General features: G+C 41.3%; 1 protein-coding gene across 3 annotated transcripts in view; it reads right to left on the bottom strand.

The window, feature by feature from the left end:
- The window catches only part of LOC119723812 (nitric oxide synthase, brain-like), a 160,540-nt gene that overhangs the window by 68,744 nt on the left and 68,096 nt on the right, over nt 1-23,700 (bottom strand). For all 3 annotated transcript variants that reach the window (XM_038194687.1, XM_038194689.1, XM_038194688.1), the window contains 2 exons: nt 20,174-20,313; nt 3,235-3,409 (listed from right to left, as the gene is read on the bottom strand). In XM_038194687.1, the coding sequence (XP_038050615.1) occupies nt 3,235-3,409; nt 20,174-20,313 (315 nt within the window). The remainder of the gene's footprint in view (nt 1-3,234; nt 3,410-20,173; nt 20,314-23,700) is intronic.

Here is a 23,700-nt window from a genome sequence, read left to right as displayed (position 1 = left end):
CATGATAAGCGGCTGGGTAATAGTGTCTATTGGAGATGTCATTTGCATTTGAATGCGGGGCTGAACACCAAAGTCCAGTGAGGCATATACATGTATACACACATACCAGTTTAATCAGAGTCCAAGTTGCTGCAGGCAAAATCATGATGAAAAACACAAGTTCCAGAGATCAGATTGCCAAGTAAACAAAATCAACGGTTTCAGCAAATCACAAGAAGGTCTTGATCAATGTTTGATCATAATCCGACCGCAAAAGGATGAGAAGTCACAAACATTTAGCGGAGCAAGTTCTCTCTTAAAATCAAGCACAATCTGTTAAGTTTACGATTACTCTAACTGTGACTTCAGATACTTTTTTTATTGTTTGTATGTATTATCTCAACTTTGACTGCATCATTTTCAAGCAACCCCTAAAAATGACGGACTGACATGTCTTTAAGGTTGAAATGGCCCTACATTCTGTCATAGGCTTTTATTTCAAATTAGTGCTTAAAATGTTACCACACCATTATTTAAAACAACCCTCTATTCACATTTGAACAAATCAATTTTGGAACACTTTGACCTTCAGATACTTTTTTTATTGTTTGTATGTATTATCTCAACTTTGACTGCATCATTGTCAAGCAACCCCTAAAAATGACGGACTGACATGCCTTTAAGGTTGAAATGGCCCTACATTCTATCATAGGCTTTTATTTCAAATTAGTGCTTAAAATGTTACCACACCATTATTTAAAACAACCCTCTATTCATATTTGAACAAATCAATTTTGGAACACTTAAAAAATATGAAAACATCTGAATTCAATTTTTTTATCTGATTTAAATTGAAAAAATCTGATTGGTTTATTTTGTTCATTTTAGTTTTTGTTTTTAAATCAACAACCCTGCAGCCATTTTCACAAAAAAGTGCACAGCTTGCGCAACGTTCAGTCTTTAGATTAAAAAAAACAGTCTTTAGATCACCTCAGCCCACCATTTCACATGGTGTAATTCTCTGTAATTTTAATATACCGGTGTAACGATTTTTAATGTGTGTAAATTAAACTGTAATTCTGCCCTTTGGCCATGAAAGTTTAAATAAACCATTAATAATAATAACTAGAGTTTCGCGTTTGTTTAGTTACAAACGCAGAGTGGTCGGGCAGACAGCCTTTTCATTATACACTGCCCAGTTAAGTTAAGAATATATGTTTATGTAGAAAAAAGGATCAGGACATTAAATCCCTTCAAGCACAATCAATGTTTCAAAAAGGTATCTTTAACGGTGTAATAAATTTCAGTAAACATTCTATGTGCACAAACAGTTATTTCTGGTTTGATGACGTCATCAGTCAAAAATGGTGAGTGAATACTGATGAAGTTCGGAGAGGATAATTTCTCATTGTAAAGTTAAAATAACGTATGAAAATATGGGAAATATAATTGTTTGTATTAATAACACCTAACTTCCGGTTTGATGACGTATTGATAACACCTAACTTCCGGTTTGATGACGTCACAGCATTAGAGATCCAAAGGTGAACATTGTAATGGATATCATTATTTGGACTTCGAAGATATGACAGGGATCAAATGATAGAATTAAATTAAAACTATGATCTTTTTCAAATTCTCCTTAAGGCAACTTCCGGTTCGATGACGTCATGAATTTGAAACCTTGCCAAGTTATCTGTGGTTAATCAGAGAATGTCAAGGGGCGATTTGGTAAAATTTGGACGGATGGTTTTACAATTAAAAAAGGGAAACTCTATTTTATGTGCCGATAGGGGGCGCCCTTTCGGATGATGACGTCATCACACTGTTTTTTGCATCTTGCATTCCTCACTAAACACTTTCATAATATATATGTCTGTAGTAAAATGCTTCCGCTTTTGAGTTATATTCAGTTTTTATTGCACTTCCGGTAACACCGGAAGTAAAGGTCAAGCGGTTTTGCGTCCGGGAACACAAAATGTTTCTCACGGCATAGTCTACAACGTCACGAAAAAACGAACACGATACTCTATTTAGTTCAAAAGATATAACGCAAACTATTTTGTCAAAATTTGCCGTAAAATCGCTTGTAATTTGATACCTGATGACGTCATGATGACGTAACAAAATTTATAACATCTTCGTAACATGGTTCAAGTTCACACAAGGTTTTGTGATCATACCGTGACCCGTTCGGAAGAAATGCTGCTTTGTTTTGATGTCAGGCTAACGTCTTCATTTTGAATTCACCTAACTTTGACCTTCCGGTTGACCCGGAAGTAGAGGTCAAGCGAGTTCACGTACGCGACAAAAATTGTTTAGCGATTAGTGATCTATCTGATTACAGAATACAAACATCATTGATTGTTTAGTTCAAGAGTTACAGGTGAAAGTAATTGGTCACTTTTTGAGATAAAATCACTTGTAATTTGACACCTGATGACGTAATCATGACGTCAGAGTAATATGCACCACTTCGGAAGAGGGTCGATATATATTGAAAGTTACAAGTTCATACCATATACCGATTAAGAGAAAACCCGCGGAGAAGTATTGTCCGGAAAAAAAAAGAAAGAAAGAAAGAAAGAAAGAAAGAAAGAAAGATTAATCGTAACAGATCCAAAGAGTGGTCGGGTTGTGCCCGACCACTCAATAATAACAACAATAACAAACACCATGTGAATGATATCTCTTGGTGAGTCGTGTGGTTCTAAAAAGAACCAGTTGATTTATTGCTTTTAATTGTTGTTTCCTGTGAAGCGCATCGAGACCTTGGTGTGATGCGCTATATAAAAACTGTGTTATTATTATTATTATTATTTAACTTGACGTTTCCAAAAGTATGCTTTGCTTGTCATCATAAATACTGCTTTGGTTATTTTTGTTTTTCTTCATTTAAACTGGTTAATAAGAAGGAATACGTATGTACCGGTATGTACATTTATAAGAAAGTAAAAGAACTGTTATTGGTGGTGATCTAAGGGTAAAACAAAACCCCTAGCAATCAGCTGCCCATGAAGCTCACTCCTCCTCCTCCCCAACCCCTTCAGCAACCCAAGCATTCGTTTTAACATATGGATAGTTATGGGGTACCACTATTGTACTTATATTAGCTTCAATCCTACTGTTCTCTATTGTTTCCACTGAAATCGCAAACACCATAGCATCTCAAGTGTGGGCTAATGAGATTTCTACAGGCCAACTTGTGGGGTACCATTATCCCTTAAAGCCATTTATTTAAACAATAGGGCCTACCTGCAGTAGGTTGTATCGGTAGACATCACACAGGTTTCGACAACCAATCTCAGTGCTCATGTACCAGCCATTGAAAGGACAAGCTGGGAACTCGATCCCGCCAATGTCCAAAAGTAGAGAGGAGACAGCTGGCACAGCATACCACTGAAGCCCAAGCTCTGCAAACCAGTCATATCTTTGATGAAAGGAAACAAAAATATCATTCAAGTGCCATCTTTAAAGTTCAAAAATAGTAGGATTGGTGCTACATTGTAGTAGCAACAGCACAGCTACTAAAAAAGATAGTATGGATCAAGATGGACTCACATTTGATGTGCTAAAAATGGCTCATTTCAGTGTTGGAGTACTCGCACTTGTACTTGTACTCAAGTACAACTTGAGTACATGCAAGTACATGTACTTGCCCCGTACTCAAAAATTATTTGGACTCAGCTTGTACTTGATTCTTTGTACTCGAATTTTGGTACAGACTCGTTGGTTTGGACTCGGTACTCGACTCCAGTACTTGGAAGTACAAATCGAGTACATGTTCGATTCCATAGCTCATCCTAGAATGCAACGCGAGCAGGATGGCAGTCTGCATTACTTTTTCCCAAGCAAAATCCTTGTCCCAGTGATGTGTATTGTCTGTTGCCTAAGGAAATCTCAGGAATTTTACAGAAATTATAGTTCGAGTGATCGCAAAGCCTTTCCACATACATGTACATGTACACATATGGACTCACATGTGCTACATCATTGCACTTTTTTCTTAGCTTTATGGTTGTATTAGTGATTGAATACTGAAGTGATATTTGATGGCAAATAATAGCAGATGGTCATGAGAATGACCAGAGAGTGTGTGGCCCTGAACTTGTCCAAAGTTGGAGGTGTAACATAATTCCTATTACTACCGGTACATCTCCCCCTTTTTTGAAGATAAATTTGTCACACTGAAGATTAAACATAAAATGTAAAGCACAATTGTTTCCTTTAGTTGCTGTGTCTTAACCTTTGTCTTCTGTTGGCCACCTTTGCACATCACTGAAATCTAGTAGTAAACTTATCAACTCGAAGTAGCTAGTAGTAACTCATTAACCGGCTTTCTAACTCAACTAGCGAACATCTCAACTGTAGCATTTATACTGGAGCATTACAACTTCTGCCTTATGCTGAATTGGGTGCAAACAGGCAGTAAAACACCAGTTGTTGCAGTATCAGGCAGGTTTGCGGCTGATGCGACCTGAACGTGTTCGCTATTCGCACAGTTGACTTGGTTTGGGTTTCGGTGAACTGTCGTGGTCTTGCGCACGTTGCTGTTCTTGGCGAGGGCCATCGCCACAGTCACCTGGCGCGACTGCAAAACAAACTCGCTTTTTAGGATGCTCGAAAGTGAGGTGTGTAGGCTGTGCATTTCCACTTGCATTGCGTGTTTGGCTTTGCTTTGGAATTTCTCGCAGTTGCCATCTGTTGCGTCGCAGTATGTTCCCATTTGGCGTCATGACCTCATATGACCAAGGCTCATCCCTGCCTTGGTGATGTGCCTGGAATCCATGATCGGTCAGCCTGGTCACAAAGTCTGACATGCTGTCCGGCATGTAGTGGCGGGAGACCTTGTCCAGCGTGTTTGTCATGTTATTATTATTATTATTATTATTTATTCGGCCAAAACATTCAAAATACAAACATGTACATGTACATACAATGTAAGAAATGTCATACATCAAGGACAGTCAAGATGAAAGATAAATTGTGTAACAAATACCAATCATAAAGAATAGATGTGTATAGGTACAGTAGGTAAGAATGAGATGGGGAAGAAATGGGGGTGGGGATGAGGAATGTATAGAAGGGGAGCGGATTGGGGAAGAGTGGAAGTGGGAGGGAGTTCAACAAGCAGAGTAAAGACAATCCAATCTAAGATGGCCAGGATGAACAAAAGTGAAAACACTGTGACTCAAAAGCCTGTTCATCCAATCCTAGGTTGGTAACATGAAATAACTTTAAAATATAACTATTAAATACAAGTAATATGAGAAGTTAAAAATAAATCTGGAAATTAAAAATGCTATAATAATGGAGGGTAATATATATGAATAAAAAAATGGGTAAATAAATATCTGCTAAATATGTAAATGAATTTAAATGAAAATAAAAAAGTAGCATAAATAAAATAATTCAGTAAGAAACACAATAAGTGATAAACAAGTAAGCAATGAAACATACAAACGAGTTGAAAAAAAGCATCTTAACAAAGACAAGAACAATCCGATAAAACCATACAGAAAAAACATAACAGATACCGTACACATGCAAACAGACAAGCAAAGTTACAATTATACGAACAGTCTAATACATGTACAAACGTAACACACACACACACACCCACACACACAAAACATATTAACAAAAAAACAAACAAACGACAAACAGCCCAACACCCCAACACCCCAACAAACAAACAAACAAGTTGGCAGCGCTACTATTTGGCAGCTCCACTTCAGGCTCCGATCTCTGACTTTGATCGACCTATTCTTCTGCAATTTCTATCATGATTTTTACACCAAGATACAGATTAGGAACTGCTGATCAGCATGGTTCGCCAAACTTACTGTGATATGATCCCATTTTGGAGAATATTTGGGATCTTTTTCTGGACATTGCTGTGTACTTTGATCATCAGTACAGCAGCCCACGCTCCAGCTTCCACACAACACCGATCACCAACAATAGCGATCAAGAAGACAAGCACTTACAATGGACCACCACCAACAACAGCAATCAAGAAGACAAGCATTTACAATGGACCACCACCAACAATAGAGATCAAGAAGTCAAGCACTTACAATGGCCCTGCACCTAATCCTCATGGTGAATGCATTGTGCCTCAACACCTACATGGATTAGCCAATTGTCAGCAAGGGACAGTAATGATGACTTCTGCCCAGGCATTCTGTCTTCAATTAAAGTACCAACCTACAGAGCTCTATTCCCTGTACCAAGGGCCTGATTTCTACACCACATGTCCACTCCAGCCACAGATATGCAGGAAAATCACATATTTAAACATCAGACGGACACCATGCATGATTCATGCACCAGTGGACGTCACAAAGACAGATGACCCTCGAAAACGCACAACTCTACGCAGACGATCTCGTAGAGGTTGCAAAGCAGGGATTCACAGAAGGAGGCCGACTCCCCAAAGTTTGATTCCAGTAATTATTGGTTATGGAAGACAAACCTCTTTTTCCACTGGTGAATATCATCCGGACTATCTACACAATGGATCTGCGAACTGTTGCCATAGTAACCTAGTGCAGCTTACTGCAAACAAGACGGCGAAAGCAGAACATACTACCTCCTTCTGTATGCTCAACGCAAGATCTCTGAAAAATAAAACCAACGCCTTCGTTGACTTTGTTATCGACAATAAATTTGATATTGTTGGTGTCTGCGAGACATGGCTATCCGCTGACGATGATGCTGTAATTGCAGAACTCAACCCTGGAGGATACACGTTCAAGCACATACCAAGGACAGGTAAACGAGGTGGCGGTGTCGCCTTTCTATATCGGAGTGATTTAACTGTACAAATCCATCCAGCCCTTGATAATATCAGTTCCTTTGAACTGATACAGATGGATATCATCCAGAACTCAAACGCTGTACACCTGGTCGTCGTCTACAGACCTCCAGGATCATCAACTCCTTTCAAAGATTTTCTAAATGAGTTCTCGGATGTACTGGACAACTACCTTTTCAAGAAGGCCAGTTTGATTATTTCCGGAGATTTCAACATCCACGTTGATACAACTTCACCTGAGGCCAGAGGTTTCTGTGATGTTCTAAGTGCATATGGCCTTGAGCAACACATCCGTCAGCCAACCCATATACGTGGCCACACTCTAGACCTGCTTATTTCACGGAAAGGGATCGACCCCACAGGACTGTCTGACATTGACATAATCGGTGGTATTTCTGATCACTCCGCCCTTACTTGTAACCTACATACTCCAAGTATGCGAACTGCCCGGAAGTCTGTTGTGTCACGAAACATTCAGTCTATACAACCTGCTTGCTTCATCGAGGATTTGAATGAAGCGTCATTCACAGAGAAATGCACTGTGAGCAACGCAGATCTGGCTGTCGGCAGCTACAACTCCATTCTGATAGCTACTTTGAACACACATGCTCCTGTCCAACAACGTTCAGTGAAAATTCGACCAAATACTCAATGGTACACCCAGAAAATAGCAGATGGAAAACTTCTTCGTAGGCAGCTTGAAAGGAAGTGGCGATCTTCCAAGCTTGAAATACATCGTCAGTTGTATCGCCAACAATGTCAGCGAGTCCAATCGTTAGTTCGTGCTGCAAAAACAGGGTACAACTTGAAACGAATTAACGACTGCTCAGGTGACACGAAAAGACTGTTCAGAGTTGCAAGCGATCTTTTGAACAGAAAGCAGCCTTCCCCTCTTCCAACACATGTTTTCGCTGAAGATCTAGCTGCTCGTTTCAGCAACTTCTTCACCAGCAAGATAGAATCTATTCGTGCCAGTCTGCCAGCCATCAATCAAACATCTTCGTCACGTAAAACTCGTGCAGTCTTAGACACCCTTGCTCCTGCATCTACAGATGAAGTTCGCAACATCATGGCAAAGTCACCAGCAAAGTCATGTGAGTTAGACCCGATCCCTACCTCTCTTCTAAAAAAATGTATGTCTGCCATTACCCCAGTCATCACTAACATCATCAATGTGAGCTTGAATACTGGAGTCGTTCCTGAAGTCCTAAAGAGAGCGATTGTTCGACCAACATTAAAGAAACCTGGTATGGACACAAATTCCTTGCAAAGTTACCGTCCAATATCCAACCTTCCATATCTCTCCAAAGTCTTGGAACGTGTGGCATTCTCTCGTCTCTCAGATCATTTGCAGGAACATTCGCTACTTGACAGCAATCAATCAGCATACCGTTCAAATCATAGCGTAGAAACACTTCTCACAAATTTAACGGACAACGTACTTCAACAAATGGATAATGGAAACATCACAGCCCTTGTTCTGCTTGACATGTCCTCAGCATTTGACACGGTAGACCATCGTATCCTCATCGATCAGTTATGCTCGTTGGGAGTCAGCGGAACAGCTTTGCAGTGGTTCATGTCCTATCTGACAAATCGCTCTCAGCGTGTATGCATCGGAAATGCAAAGTCTGAAGCTAGCCATCTTGCTTATGGTGTCCCCCAGGGATCAGTCGGTGGTCCTCTCTTGTTTTCAATATATCTTCAACCTGTAGGTAATATCATCAACGCGCACAACATCAAATACCATTGTTATGCTGACGACATACAGCTGTATGTTTCTTTCCCACCATCTGCCATTGCTATGTCATCCGCAGCAAAACAACTGGAGGCATGCATCAAACACATCAACACGTGGATGGACTCTAGCGGTCTAAAACTCAACCACTTGAAGTCTGAACTCATTCTTCTGGGCTCAAAGCAAATGCTTGGCAAGGTGGATACGAAGGGTTTTCATGTACAAGTGGGTACTAGCAGTATCTACTCATCTGCCAAAACTCGCAATCTTGGTGTCATCTTCGACACCAATATGTCCTTCCATGACCACGTTTCCCATGTGTCTAGGTCAATCAGATACCAACTTCGCAACCTTGGTTTTGTTCGCAAGTACCTGAGTCGGAATGCAACTGAACAACTAGTCCACGCCCTCATTTCTTCACGCCTTGATTTCTGCAACTCCATATTTGTAAGCCTCCCTCAACAACAGCTAAATAAACTGCAACGCCTCCAAAATTCCGCAGCCAGACTAGTCACTCTCACCAAGAAAGCATGTCACATAACACCTGTCCTTCAGTCTCTTCACTGGCTGCCCGTTGACAAACGCATCACCTTCAAAGTTCTGTTGTTGGTCTACCACGCAGTCCATGGCTCCTCACCAGTCTACTTACAAAACTCAATACAGGCATACCACCCCCCACGCAGGCTTCGATCATCAGACTCCTCCCTTCTTCAAGTTCCTCGATCCCGACACTCTTGGGGTGACCACAGCTTCTCTCACGCAGGCCCCACTCTCTGGAACAGTCTACCCCTCTCTATCCGACAAGCTCCCTCTTCGATCTCCTTCAAACAAGAACTCAAAACCTACCTGTTCACATCCTAATCTCCTCTTCGGCCTGCACCTTGCAATTCATATGTCTTGAACCTAGCATTTATAATTTGTAGTTTTGTCATTTATAATTTTTGTCATTTAAGTTTTGTAGTTTGTGCTTACTCTTTGTATAGCGCCATGAGCGTCACCTAGTGATGGACCTGTTTGCGCTTAATAAGATGCCACTATTATTATTATTATTATTAAACAAACCAAAAGTTAATAAGAGAACTCTATACGAAAAAAAAAATTAAATGAAATCATGAAGGAAAGAAAACTGACTGGTATAATTTGAAATGAATATTAGTTGAGCAAAGAAATCTGACCGAACCAGGACCCGAACCCGAGACCCCTGGACTACCGTTCCAGCGCTGGAACAGCAATACAGAGGTCCCGGGCCCGAATCCCGACTCGGCCAAACCTCCCTGCTCAACCAATATCCAAAACACAATTTAGATCAAAAGCAACAAATAGACAAAACATTACAGGCATTTAACCATCAATAAAATGAGCACATACATTTGTAATTCACGATTAAAACACTGAAATGAATCAAGTATCAATGAGTCCTTAACGTGGATTGGGAGATTACTCCATATACGAGGAAAAGCATGAACAGGGGAATTCCTTAAACTTAGGGTTCTGGCGTAATGGTGATTAAATGAAACTGTGTCCAGGTGACGGGTATTGACTACTGTATGGGATGTAATACTGAGACAATCAATGAGGCCAAACAAACATTTAATGGTAAATTGAACAGTGAGTTTGTGTCGTCTAGTTTCAAGGCTTAACCAGTTCAGTGTATGCAGTCTGTCCTCATAGGTCATGGCTCCTCTCTGTTGCTTTAGGATCATCCTAGTGGCTCGTCTTTGCACTCGCTCGAATTTGGCGGCCAACGTGGCTGTGTATGGGCACCAGGCAGGCAACCCATACTCAAGCACAGGCAGGACTAGGGTTCGGTAGAGTGACAAGAGAGCCTTGGACGATGATCCACCTGCGATATGCCATATGAAGCCCAAAGTTTTGTTAGCTTTAGACACAACAGCATCGACGTGGTCATTCCATGTTAGCTTATTGTTCACGGTTACTCCAAGATACTTGAAGGTAGGGGCAACTGTGAGGGGTATTCCTTGGAGAGTGTAGTGTGGGAGGACTATTGTTTTCTTTGTACGCGTCATGTGCATTATCTTGGACTTTCCCTGGTTGAGATGTGCCTGCTTTAACTCATTTCACTTGTCCTGAAGACGCGAGAAGACTTCGGTGGTCTTCTGGGATTGGTTGTGTGGACTGTTGCTTGGTAAGGTGGTGCGCATTGGCCTGCCGAATATGATTTAAGCTGGTGACGGCAAGTAGGGATCAATTGGCTTGACTTGAATGTGAAGCATGGCTTTGTTGATGTCTTGCCCTGACTTCCGGCATTTCGCCAGAACAGACTTGACGGTGCGCACTGTGCACTCAGCCATCCTGTTAGAACGGGGGTATCTTGGTGATGAGGTTGTGTGCTTGATTCCCCAGCTGGCACACATGTCACTGAAGGCTTTGCCAACAAACTGGGGTCCATTGTCAGACACTATTTCCACGAGTGCTCCGAGTAGGCCAAATGTTGAAGCCGTTACCTTAGCGACAGATGCACTGGTTGTACTGGTCATCTTGTGTACTTCGAGTGGTTGTCAACTATGAGCAGAAAGTCGAGCTCGAAAAGGTTGGTACCCAGCTTCGTCCATGGAGTGGTTGGGATCTCGCGGGGTTCCATTGGCTCCTTTCGCTGCATATCTGAGCCTCTTGGCAAAAGTCACATGATGACACCAGCTTGCAATGTCATCATTTATGTTGGGCCAAAAGACGGAGTTTCACGCAAGGCGATGTGTTTTCTCGATACCCAGGTGTCCAAGATGCAACTGGCACAATATGTCCATGCACATGGATTGTGGATTGATGACCAGCCTTTTCTTGAAGATGACCCCGTTGGAGACACCTTGCTCATCTCTATACGCCCAGTAGGGACGGAGATCTGTGGGTAGATCTTTTATGGTATCTTGCCATCCGCTTTAGACGTACTACAGCGTCTGCAAGACTGGGTCACGGTGTGTCTCCTGTTGCAGGGCATCTTGTTTTCCACATCCAAGTGGACGAGGTCAATATCCTTGGTTGATGGGCTATCCGTGAGGGTGATGTCATCAACCTAGAGGTCCAGTGGCACATCTTCCTGCTTGTCAGGTTAGCAGTCGGCTGAGCGCATCAGCAAGGGGCATGGAGGAGCCAGGCTTGTATTGGATAGTGAAGTTGTAGCCCTGGATCTTAATGAGGAGTCGCTGAAGACGTGGTGGTGCACTCGTCAGAGGCTTGCTACAGATCATGACTAACAGCTTATGGTCGGTGTGGACAGTGAAGTCGTTGCCAAACAGCTAAGCTAGGGAACCTTGTGATCCCAAAGACGAGCACGAGGGTTTCCCTCTAGATATTGGAGTAGTAGGCTTGTGCGACGGACAAGCTCTTGGATGCGAATGCAACCAGTTTCTGGTCCCGAAGAACGCATGCACCTAGGCCTTTTTGGGATGCATCAACTTCCAGGGTGTTCTCTTCTCTGGGTCGTAGTACTGGAGACACGAGTCTGCTGAGATCGAGTATTTCTCACTATTAAACGCTGGTTGGTGGTCTTCTTGCCAGAGATAAGGGACGTTTTTCCGAAGAAGGTCCCGCAGTGGTGCGGCTTTGTCATCGAAGTTGGGTATGTATGTAGAGACATATGTCACCAGCCCCAGAAACTTCTGAAGGTCTTCCTTGTCTTGGGGATGGGGATTGCATAGATGTCTTCTAAACATGCAGGATCTGGTCAGATGCCAATGTCTGAATACACAGAGCCGAAGAAGTTTATGCGCTTGACCTTATAGGGAATGAACAACAATTGCTTTTGCAGCAATTTTCAGAAATGAATGGATGTAAAGGATTGGTATGTTATAAAAAATAATGTTGCACTGACGTTTTGGGCTTGTAAATGCTGGAAAAACCAAGAAAACCAATCATGTTCTTGTAGTTTGGTTCCCTGACCCCACTAAAGATGAAACGGAGCAATTTATAGACTTTGGGGAATTGTAAGGTCAGAGAATCAGTCTAGCAGGCTTGCACCCTTTCACAGGTGTGTAATCAATTGCACAGAAAATGCGGAATAACTAAATATGAAAATTTAGGAGTAGTTTTTTTGGGGAAAAAAGGTTTTCTCCAACCCTGGTCGGCCAACCTGCATTGGAAAAATACATTTATTTTCTTGAAAATGTCTGCACACCAGGAGCCAGGATTTTACAGGATGCTTTAGACGTAACAATTCAGTAAGGTATTGCGTGATAATTTGATCATTTCGTGTTTTGATGTTTGCAAATGTTGTATTTTCCCTGTACGTGCCTATTTATGGGCCCTTCTAAAATTCATGATAGCCCACTTTGAAGCTCATTTCACGTCTATATTTGGCGGACAGGACTGGGTCTATATAACAAGTTTTTAACGCTTTAATTGTTCTCCGAGTCTCGTCTCAGAAGAATAAACACAAGTTGACACAATAATGTTCAATTCAAGGCCCTCGATGAGTTCTATTATTGTCTTCCAATATTGCCTTACCTACAGACAGTATGTTCTTACAGTTTATATCTTCTTATACTCGAAAGAAAGTCAAAAAGATGTCCAAAAAAAGAGTCCCGTCTGAGCATGCCCTGAGCACTAAAAATTGCTTCGTGGCAATAATTGCTGATTAGTTTTGTTCTAAGAACAAACAGGTCCTTTTATTGTGCCGAGCTTATGAAATCATAATTATTTTTAGAAACAAGCTGACAAGAAGCTACTGTAAAAAATAATAACTGTTCAATTCAAGACTTTCATCAAATTCTCATTCTGTGGACGGATCCATAGATTTTGTAAAGGGGTGTTTCACCCTCTTTTGGGAGATTGCATTGTTTTTCGTATAAATTCTTTATGAAAAAATATATATTGCGACGATTAAGAACTTATTCTGAACAAGGGAAAGGTTTCAGACTCCATAAAAAGTATTATTTGTAATTTTGACACGGTGAAAATGTTGGTAAATTGTGCCGAGGAAAGCACACCCTTCACCGCAAATGGTTTGGTCCAAACGTACTACGTCACGCTAGAACACGGGCATACATGGCAGGGCTAGGATAGAGATCGGCCCCGCTGGATGAATTACATGCAAAGAGCACACTTTTCATTGACAAATCGCAAGGTGCGTACGATTGTTTCAAAGTGTATCGGCCAGATATCCTATTGTATGCCTTGCTAGAACACCGCAAATAATGAAGATGAATGCGATGACTTGTCAACACGGTGAATTCAATCATCCGTGCGCTTTAATTTGCCCTTTCACTGCAAACATTAGCATTCCTAGCGCAATCAACAAATACTTTCCGAACTGACATTTCGGTTCGGTTCGGTTTGGGTTTGGTTCGGAAGGCCAATTAGTTAAGCTATTTTTAGTTCGGTTTGGCGGTTCGGCTGCACTGAGCACTAGATACTGCACTTACAAGGTGCATCGATGCTGGGCTTAGCATCTGGCCTTCACATGGAAGTTTCCAAATGTGTCGAATTGCTTCGGAAAGCGACGCTTGAGATCATCAATAGAGTTGATCAGTGGGCTAGGTGTAAGAGGCTGGTTGGTGTGAGATAGGTCAGGGACCAGTGCTGTGGATTGTGACAATTTTCAGCTGCTGGCATAGTGGCAGGCCTGGTACGTCTACGATGTAAAACAGCTGTCAGGACCAGGGAGAACTTTTGTACCGGTACATGATTTGGACAGATCCTAGGCACTGATGTCTGAGATATACGCCGTGAGCTTAATTCTGACTGGTTTGGTGACACGTTTCCAATTGGCGCCATTTATTTGCTGGACGGTGCGGGTAGGTAAGGTATTTGCACCTGCGCCAGTGTCGACCTTAAGCTATAGATGGTGTACGCCCAGGAGGTCAGGACACATGACATTTATGACAGTGAAGGCTTCATCATCTTTATACTGCTTGATGGGTGTCATGCTGAGGTCGGAAATCTGGATTCCACAGAACAGGCTCTCAGGTGGTTCCTCGTCCGTGTCATCATCAGGCAAGGAGGCATCGGTCATGAGGTCCACGTGCTCGGGATCACCGCAGGTCTGAGATTTGTTGCTTTTGCCACGCGCTTGCGGTTTGCCGCAAGGCGCGCTGTGGCGCCCGCCACGTGATGGACTCCTATTCTGCTTATGCCAGGATTTGCGGCAGAGCTTGGCCCAATGGCCTTTTGAACCGCACAATTTGCACACATCATTGTACGCTGGGCATTTGCGCAGCTGGTGGGAGAGGCTGCAGTTGGAGCAAGAATTGCGTGATTGTCGCATGGCATCGACAGGAGCGCCGCTGTCTTCCAAGCTTTTTATGCATTGCTTGCTGGCAGCGATGGCCTCATACCCCTCAGTCAGGAGTTCCTCGGTCGTGAAGCTTGTCTAGAAGCTCTTTTTGAAAAGATTCAAACAGAGTGAACGCGATAAACACCTCGAGTACGCGTTCATCGAGTTCCGCGGGCAGAAAGTCGCACAGCTTTGCTTTTTCCCTGTACCGTGCTACAAATTCATCTACATTTTTATTTTGACAGCAATCTAGCTTGCACAGGTCATTTACATCATTGTCCTGTGAGTACCGAAGTGTGACGTCATTTAGAACCAGAAAGTGTAGTGCAAACGAATGGTGTACGCGCCCATGTTGGTTCACGGTCTGAATCAGGGGGTTAATGTGTTTTACACACACATTGTGCCCGTGATGTATTCACTTCAGTACTCTATAGGGTCAGTGGCGTAGCACGGTCACTTTTATTGGGGGGGGGGGGTTACAATTTCTTTAAATGGGCACTTGCACATCTGTTCTGATATGTAGACACATTTGTTTCTCCAGACACTTGGCCTCTATAAATAGAGTTTGAATAGTTTGAACAACAGAAGGCAAACCCTCGTGCTCAGATTTCTTCACATAACTTCAATTGTACCTGTCCTTTTCATGCAATTAGATTGCATTAACTGGGTATATAAACCGCACCTTCCTCCATCATCACCTTTCAAGCCAAGTGTGCACGACTGAATCCTACACAGATTCTGCTCGTCTTGCACATCCCGCCCACCCTACCCTCCAGTATAATGATAGATAAGCTTACACCCCCTCGACAAAATATGAGGGAACATGGCTGTCTCTTTTCTCAATCATTATTTCTTTTCAGGCATGTCAAATTCTGACATCTGCTTCACTTGCGGGAAACCAGGACACTGGTCCAGACAGTGCGAATGGTCCAACATCATGTCATCTAGATTCAAAGCAAAATGAGCCAGAACCAATCCGGCCATCGGGTACACAGATCCCCACTCCAGAAACCGGCCGATGTGGCAGCTTCCGTTCCCCAGTTACGGCAGCACAAGCTGGCATTCCACCGCCAACCCAAGCATACCCGCCTCAACTGCTCCCAGACCCGTCGACACCGACACAAAACAAAGTCAAGGCTGAGAAACCACACTTAAATCTGAGGACACTGCAACTAAAATTTCCAAATGTGATAAAGAACATTCTCAGGAACAGTTTTTGAACAGAATTCCCGAACATTGTTTCCAAAGAGAAGGTTTTCTACGAGGCAATGTCATCTAAAGCGGAAGGAACAATTATCAGTTATTTGTACAAATGCAGGGAGTTCTTCAAATGGCTTCAAGAAAACAAATGCAATGATAGCTTACCTATAAACGACAAAATTATTACTAGGTTTCTTTCACATGTATTAACAAGATTAAACACCGACAGTACCATAATCACCACTGCAGCTGCAATTAAATGGGTACACTCCATGGTTAATGCATCTCCCAACCCAGTAGATTCCCCAATAGTTCAGAATGTTATCTTGGGTGGAAGGCGTCAGCTTCACAAACCACCAAACCAGAAAGATCCAATAACACACAGTCAGGTTCAAGAAATTGCCGCAAAGTTTTCCCAACCAGGAAGCAACTTGATAAAAATTAGAACAGCTTGTTTTGTATCCTTATCATTTGTATAATGTTCAGATATGATGAAATGGCCCAAATCAAAGCTAGCCATATTAGTTTACTTCCAGAGAACAAAGGCATCAAAATTGTCATTCCTCGATCGAAGACTGATATCTTCAGAGACGGCACCTCAACATATCTCCCCTATGTAGAAGACCCTTTCTCTGCATTTAACATTTTACTACGATACTTATCAGGTTGTAATATTTACATAGGCCAAGATAAATTTATATTCACTCCCGTGACTTTCCACTCAAGTACTAAATCGTATAAGTGTCTTGTGAACAAACCACTCAGTTACTCTCGTTGCAGAGAAATCTTTTTCAGTGCTCTAAAAGAGATAGGCGTAACTAATCCCAGTTCTTACGGTCTCCATAGTTTAAGATCAGGTGGAGCCACACACCTTACACAAAGAGGTATATCTGAAGAAGTTATCATGAACCATGGCAGGTGGAAGACAACTGTGTCTAAGAATAGATATGTAAAATATAGTGTAAATCAGAGATTGAGTGTTGGAAAAATACTTGCCAGCAAGTAAAGTAAAAAAAAAAAAAACAAAGAAGAAGAAAATACCGGGCGAAGCCTGAAGGGTCTGAAGGACCATTACAGAACGAAAGACAAAATAAATAACTAATGCCAATTCAGGATGTGTGTAATGTTTTTTCTTTAAATAACATTTATTTTCTCATTAGAAGAATTCGTTATGAGAAATAAGAATTCACTTATAAATGTGAGAAGTATAAGAATTTAATGTGTGTAAATTTAAACACAGGCGTAATAATTTAATATTATTTATTAATAAATTTCCATTCAATAATTAACTACAAAAGCTTACAATGTGCATTTAGAAAACGAAAATTAATTTCAATGTTCATGTTTAATTAAGTACCACAGACAAATCGCATACTCAGTACAGCCTCTCACATTCTTATCTTGTTAGCAATTTCCCAAATGTAACAATGCTACGATGCACAGGATTCAGTTCAATGTCACACTGGCTCTTCCCATGCTTTCAATAAATATCATATCAGAAATTCCTTTGTCCCTTGTTGTAATTATTTCTCAGATGTTGGGCATTATAGCCAAACTACTTTTCACGCGGATGAGCGTAGCGAAGAAGCGTGAAAAATTAAATAGTGGGGGGGGGGACCCTGGTACCCTGTCGATGGGGGCCCTGTTCAAAACCCGACGGTTATGCACAATATATGGTGCTTTTAATGCGCGGCATTAAAAAAAGGCACCTGGAACGGCCAATGAATAAAAAAGTGCAGTGAACTAATGGCGACACATGTAATGTATGTACAGGGTGGTTAAAAAAAAGGACACACTTTCGACAGCAATTTAATAATGGACTGATTTTAAATATTTTTTTTCACATAGTAGTAAAGTATAGGCCTTTAACCATGCATGGTGAAAAAAGCTTAGTAAAAGTCGCAAAAATGGTGATATTATGCTAATTTGAATACAAGTCACCAATATCAGTCTTGTCCACAGGTAAATGTAAATTGGACATTTTCGTAGTTCACAAAAATTTAAAAAAATTCCCACCAAAATATATTTTGCCCTGGTAACTTTTATTGAAGCTGTCCAATTATTCATGTCAGTGTTAAGATCATCTACTCAATGAGCTGTCCGCATAATTTCGTTGTTGCATAACATTACATAACATAACAATCAAATGTTATGCCATTGCAAGTAAAGCATCAATAGCTGAGCTCAGTCAAGCGAAGGGAACGTATACCTCCATGGACAAACATGTTTTGCACATGAAATGTTCAAATTAGCATAGCTCAATGACAAAATGTGCAAATGCAACAATTTTTTCGTCACATTTGCTTAAAGGCCAGTACTTTAATAGCTACTAATCGACAAATAAAAATAATTTTTAAAAATAGGTGAAAATTGCTGTCAAAAGTGGGTGTCCTTTTTTTTTTACCACCCTGTACAGAACACGAATGCACTTTGAAAAAGTAGTTCGTTGTGAAAATGGATCGTCAGACTGACGAAAAGTGTCACAGGGGGAGAGTCTCCATATCGCACCGTCTGCTGGGTGAGCTGGCTTGCGATGCTTTGCCCAGATGTCTGTTGACAAGCACAGAAGACGGTTTAATCTTTGAAATTCAATATAAAATCAACCGTGAGAGACCGGAACTTGAATTTTGCGGGAATCGATATGATAATACATGATCTTCATTGTCTCTCGTGCGCGTCAAATCACGTGACCCTTCCTTCCGGTCGAAACCGGAAGTGCCTAATAATTTAAAAGTGGAAAAAGATATGAACTTGCTTTTAACGATGTTAGTCTTTGAGTAGGTTGAGCTTTCCAAAAAAATGATCGGTGACACCATCAAGTGTTCGAGCGCCCTCTAGCGACAGGTTAAAAAATGTCAAAAACGCATTTTCAGCTGATGTCTGTGGCGAAATTTGCGGTAATTGCTTCAAAATTAATATACATGATGACCTTAATGCAGATAAGACCTGTGTGCAAAAAAAAATGATTACGTTATCAGACCGGAAGTTACAATGAAAAGACCTCTTTTCCTTTGAAAATTCCTGAAAAATCAACCCTGACAGATTTAATCTCGACTTGTGCTTTAAATGGCACTTTAATATTAGGTCTAAAACTTTCCAAAGTTGCGTTTCAACAAGTAAACTTGGAGATGTCCTGCAGCCCCCTTGCAATTTGAAATTGAACACGCCTACGCCTTGAAACGTTAATTTAATGCCATGTACACTGTGTGTACAGCTAATGGGGATGATTGCGTACAAAAGGGAATTCCCCGTGCTCACTTCTTGAGTGTCTAGTTTTACGACTGTTGTATGTTAACTATTGAGCTACTTGTAACGGCTGTTTGATGGACCAATGTATTTTAAGTGTTTACCAGTGTGTTGTACACGTTTATATGACAACTTCTTAATTAATGCAAGCACATTTTTGACTTCTGATGATGTCATGTGATACTCAAAATTGGGCTGGCAAAAGCGCCCAATTGGGCGCTTTTTCTTTTTAAATTGGGCGTTTTTTTCTAAAAACATGCGCATTGGGGTAAAGAGGGTATGGCGAGCAATATTTTATATTGTGCCAATGGTGTGCGACCTTTACTTTTAGAGATATGAGCTATTTAATGGGTTTTTGTAACGATTGTACTCGGTAAGTTCACACTACAGCAGCATATATGTGCAGATCCTCACCTGACTCTTTTTAACTATCCTCTGTATAATTAATACACTCGCTATTTTTCAACCCTCAACCCTCAACCCTCAACCCTCAACATCTACATCAACAATCAACAATCAACATCAACATCAACATCAACAATCAACAATCAACGTCAACATCAACAATGGCCCAACACGGTGTGGTTGTTCCTACAACCTCTAGTTTTTTTTATTCATCTATCTAGCTTTTTCATTTATTTATTTATTTTTGTATTTTTTTGGTATTGTACTCGGACTCGGACTTGGACTTAGACTTGGCCCTGTAGTCGGCCTTGAATGTACTCGTTCTCGGTGCTTTGGCCTTGGACTCATCACAGTGTCGGCCCCTAAAGTACTCAGAGTACTCTGTACTTGGATTTGAGGACTCGACTCCAACAGTGGCTCTTTTTAATAGGAGCGTTAATATAAGGTACATTTTATGGTCCGAATTTTCATTAACTTACAGAAAATCTAAGAGTCATTCACTTAAAAAAAGCCAAAATCTAAATTATTCTTGAGAAAATAAAAACAAAAATCTTACTCAGGGTGAGTGAGCTTGACCTGCAGAATGCACTCCTTTGGTAGTTCAAACCATTCAGGGTCCTCCCCATTGGCTTGCAGGACAAGTGGCAGAACATCAAATCTTCCCCCTTCACCTTTCCAACCAAGACGCTCACATATCTTGTCCAAACAATGAGAAATATAGGATATTTGTAAAATACAACTACTACTGCTAGTGTAAGTCACAAGCATCAACATGACACAACCTAATTAGTACCTTCACATATTAACAATGTTTCTGGAAATGGGCAAGGCCATAGCCCTTTTTATCTCTCTGATTGCAATTTCACAATTGCATGAGTTAATATTTCTGGGGGGTTTTCGGGACAATAATTCTCCTGATTTCTCTTCTAATCTATGTTTAAACAAGAAACTATTAACAAAGATCAACTCTGATCCCGAAGTGTACATATAACTTGAACGTCATGATAATGTCAAGGTATTATATTAAAAGTGATTTTTGTTGGAAAAAGTGACCAACATCTTTTACTTTGAACTATTGAACAAACTGCTCAATCATGTTTACACTTTGTAATCAGACAGATCATTAAAGGTACAGTCCATCATTTGTAATTTTGAAGCAACAAAAACGTGCTCAAAAATCTAGAAGGTTGCTGAACAACTAACCTGATGAATTTTCAGCTCAGCTTCAGCTGTATATTTCAAGAAAAAAAATTCTAGGATCTCGACTTCAAATCAAAAGTTGCTGATTCATGTTTTGAATTGGACCTGAATTCAGCATCTGAGACACGTTCTCACTGAGCTGAATGCAGCTACCCGATGTCGCGCACTGATTCCACGAATTATAACAACCGCACGCGCATCGTTGGAAAGGACTTCTCTTGTTGATTTCTTTAAAATGACAGCATGCCAGAAAGAATAATTTCACAGGGGGTTTAGTCCCCTTACTATCTTTCAACCAAGTATGTTTTTCAACAATAATTACGTCAGTTACTTTTTGGATAGCTGCAAATGATGGACTGTAGCTTTAACTGATGAATATTTGTTGTCTGGTACGTGAAATCACTTGACCTTTACTTCCGGGGCGACCGTAAGGTCAAAGTACCTGTGAAATCAAAAAATGGACATGAACCTCAAATCAAAACAAACCAAAAGTTCTTCCAAATGGTTCATGGGATAATAAAACCTGGTATGAACTTGAACCCTGGCCTGAAGATGTGAACAATTTTATGACATCGTCACGAAGTCATCAGGTACGTATCAAAATACAAGCGATTTATGCTAATTATCAAATTACAAGCAAAATTGAAGAGCCCAATCAAGGTGCAAAATCGAGGCGCTCAATCGAGGCGCCAATTGAGGTGCCCAATCGAGGCGCCCTGTGATTGGCCCATCTGATGCTACATGTACGGCCATAACCGATAACCCAGGCATGCTGGGATATTGCTACGAGTCACACAAGCACCTAAGGCAGCCGCATCCCATAGACGTGTGCATCATTTCAAGCAGTACCCAAGCAAGTCAATTGCTCCCACTCTTCCTATGTTCTTCCCTCTAAATGTCTCCATGTTGCTTCAGACCCATTCTTTGTTCAGCACAACGAACATGAGTATGTCTGTAAGTACCAGACGGAGTTTAGGGGCAATTGAATGTACAGTGGTTTTTCAGCACATTACGCAAATCTAATAAGTTGTTTCCGTCATGAATTTATGTAATACTTACTACAATGTAAATAGCAAAACAAGCATGTCCTACAGTCAGTGTCATCACACACTGAAGAAGTCCAAGAGAAGTACTTTTATTTACCAGTAAACTAAATGTTTCCTGTACACCTCCATGTCCTAAGCTAATTCGATCTGCAAAAAAATTCTAAAAAAAACCTTAAGATTTGCGTTTGTTAATTTACAAATGCAGGGTGATCGGGCTGAAAACATTTTCATAGGACATGTACTTTGCCCAATTGTGACAGAAAAAGGATAATGAACGGCCTTTTAAGTAAAACCATTTGTATTAATTTGAAAGAAACTTGCATCTTTTGGGGTATGATAAAGTACGACTACTACCATAATTATAAACACCTGTGAGTTAACGTCAGGATCACAAGGTAACAGTCTCCTGTCATTTCCTGCTCACATCAGCTGATTCAATTGGAAAGACGATGGCCTCCATACTGGTGCCTTCTGTCCCACACCTCTAATGTCATTCAATCTGATCACACTATGTTCCAAATCCAATGTAATAAGTACAGTTCTGTCAAATTCACAGTAGTTCCATAACTACCGGTAATGTACATGGCCACTGTTGGTCACGGCAGTTCCTGATAGTCCTTGTCATTTCATATGCTGTGGCATGAATGGATGGAGAGGGATCGGTATTCAAATCTACACTTGTCATTTTGAAGGAACAGCATGGTAGCCTTGTCCGTTGTAAAAGTCCCCAAGCCATATGGTGTTAATAAACACTCCTTGGCTTGTATATATTAGTGCTAGCTGCCAGTAGTTCTGATTTTGCATTGGGGCAACTGATTGGCTGCATCAAGTGCGTTATAAGGGAAGATAAATCTGCTGAGTTGACCATTCAGGAACAATTTGCTTGGCTTCAACAGTTAACAACGGCATGCATCTTGGATCCGGTGTACCCAAGCATTAAGTAGGTGAAGGTCTCGCCAATCAAACAGTACAATGTTCCTGTGGCAGGGGGTCTAGTCTGACCCCCTCCCCCCCCCCCCCCCCCCCCCCCCCCGACATCCAAAGCTGGATACGCTACTGAGTGCAATCTGCTCTTGCTCTCTCTGCAATACGGTTTGGCAGATCACCAGATATGAAGTCACAAGGAAAAAAGGTTGCAGTAGACAACACTGGTTCGCTTCTTCCCTCTCCTCCTTCAGGTTGCAGTTCATACTCTGGAAAGGTACCCTTTTGGCAATGACAACGTGAACTTTGTCCGCAAAGTAAGGCTGCAGTTTCCAAGGCCCACCAGAAAGAACACAGTTCTTCACTTGTCATAGTTGTGCTTCTTCTTTGCTGGTGACTTTTCTTCATCACTGCGTGTAAGGCTATACACCTCCGCCATGCGACTCTTCCATCTTTGCACATATTCACCATGCTTCTTCACTTTTGCCAGGTTGATCCTCAAAAGCAAATGCCAGGTCAATTGGGAGATGCCGTGGCTTTCCAAACAGGGGGTAGAGGGTAGAATAGCCAGTGGAGTCATGCCACGTGGTATTATAGGCACAAACTACCTTATTCACATGCTGCTTCCTGTCTCTCTTCGGACATCATACGGGGCATGAACAACAGAGTTCTGTTGCAATGCTCCACAAGACCATTAATCCCGGGACATACCGTTATTTCGTTTTACCGTTATGGATTTCCTCAAAAACAAAAACAGTAAACGCATTGTTGACCGTTTTTTTCGTTTTACAATTTTGTAAAACGGTCAAACGGTATTAGGTCACAAAAACCAATGACCTTTTTGTTGTTTTTCTTAATTGTTGAAAGCGATAAACGGTTAGTTGCTTCATTTAAGCGTGTTGTTTTACAAGAA

Source organism: Patiria miniata, unplaced genomic scaffold (assembly GCF_015706575.1).
Source record: "Patiria miniata isolate m_02_andy unplaced genomic scaffold, ASM1570657v1 HiC_scaffold_17, whole genome shotgun sequence".
NCBI classification, from domain to species: Eukaryota; Metazoa; Echinodermata; class Asteroidea; order Valvatida; family Asterinidae; genus Patiria; species Patiria miniata.
This window is presented reverse-complemented; position numbering and strand designations above follow the sequence as displayed.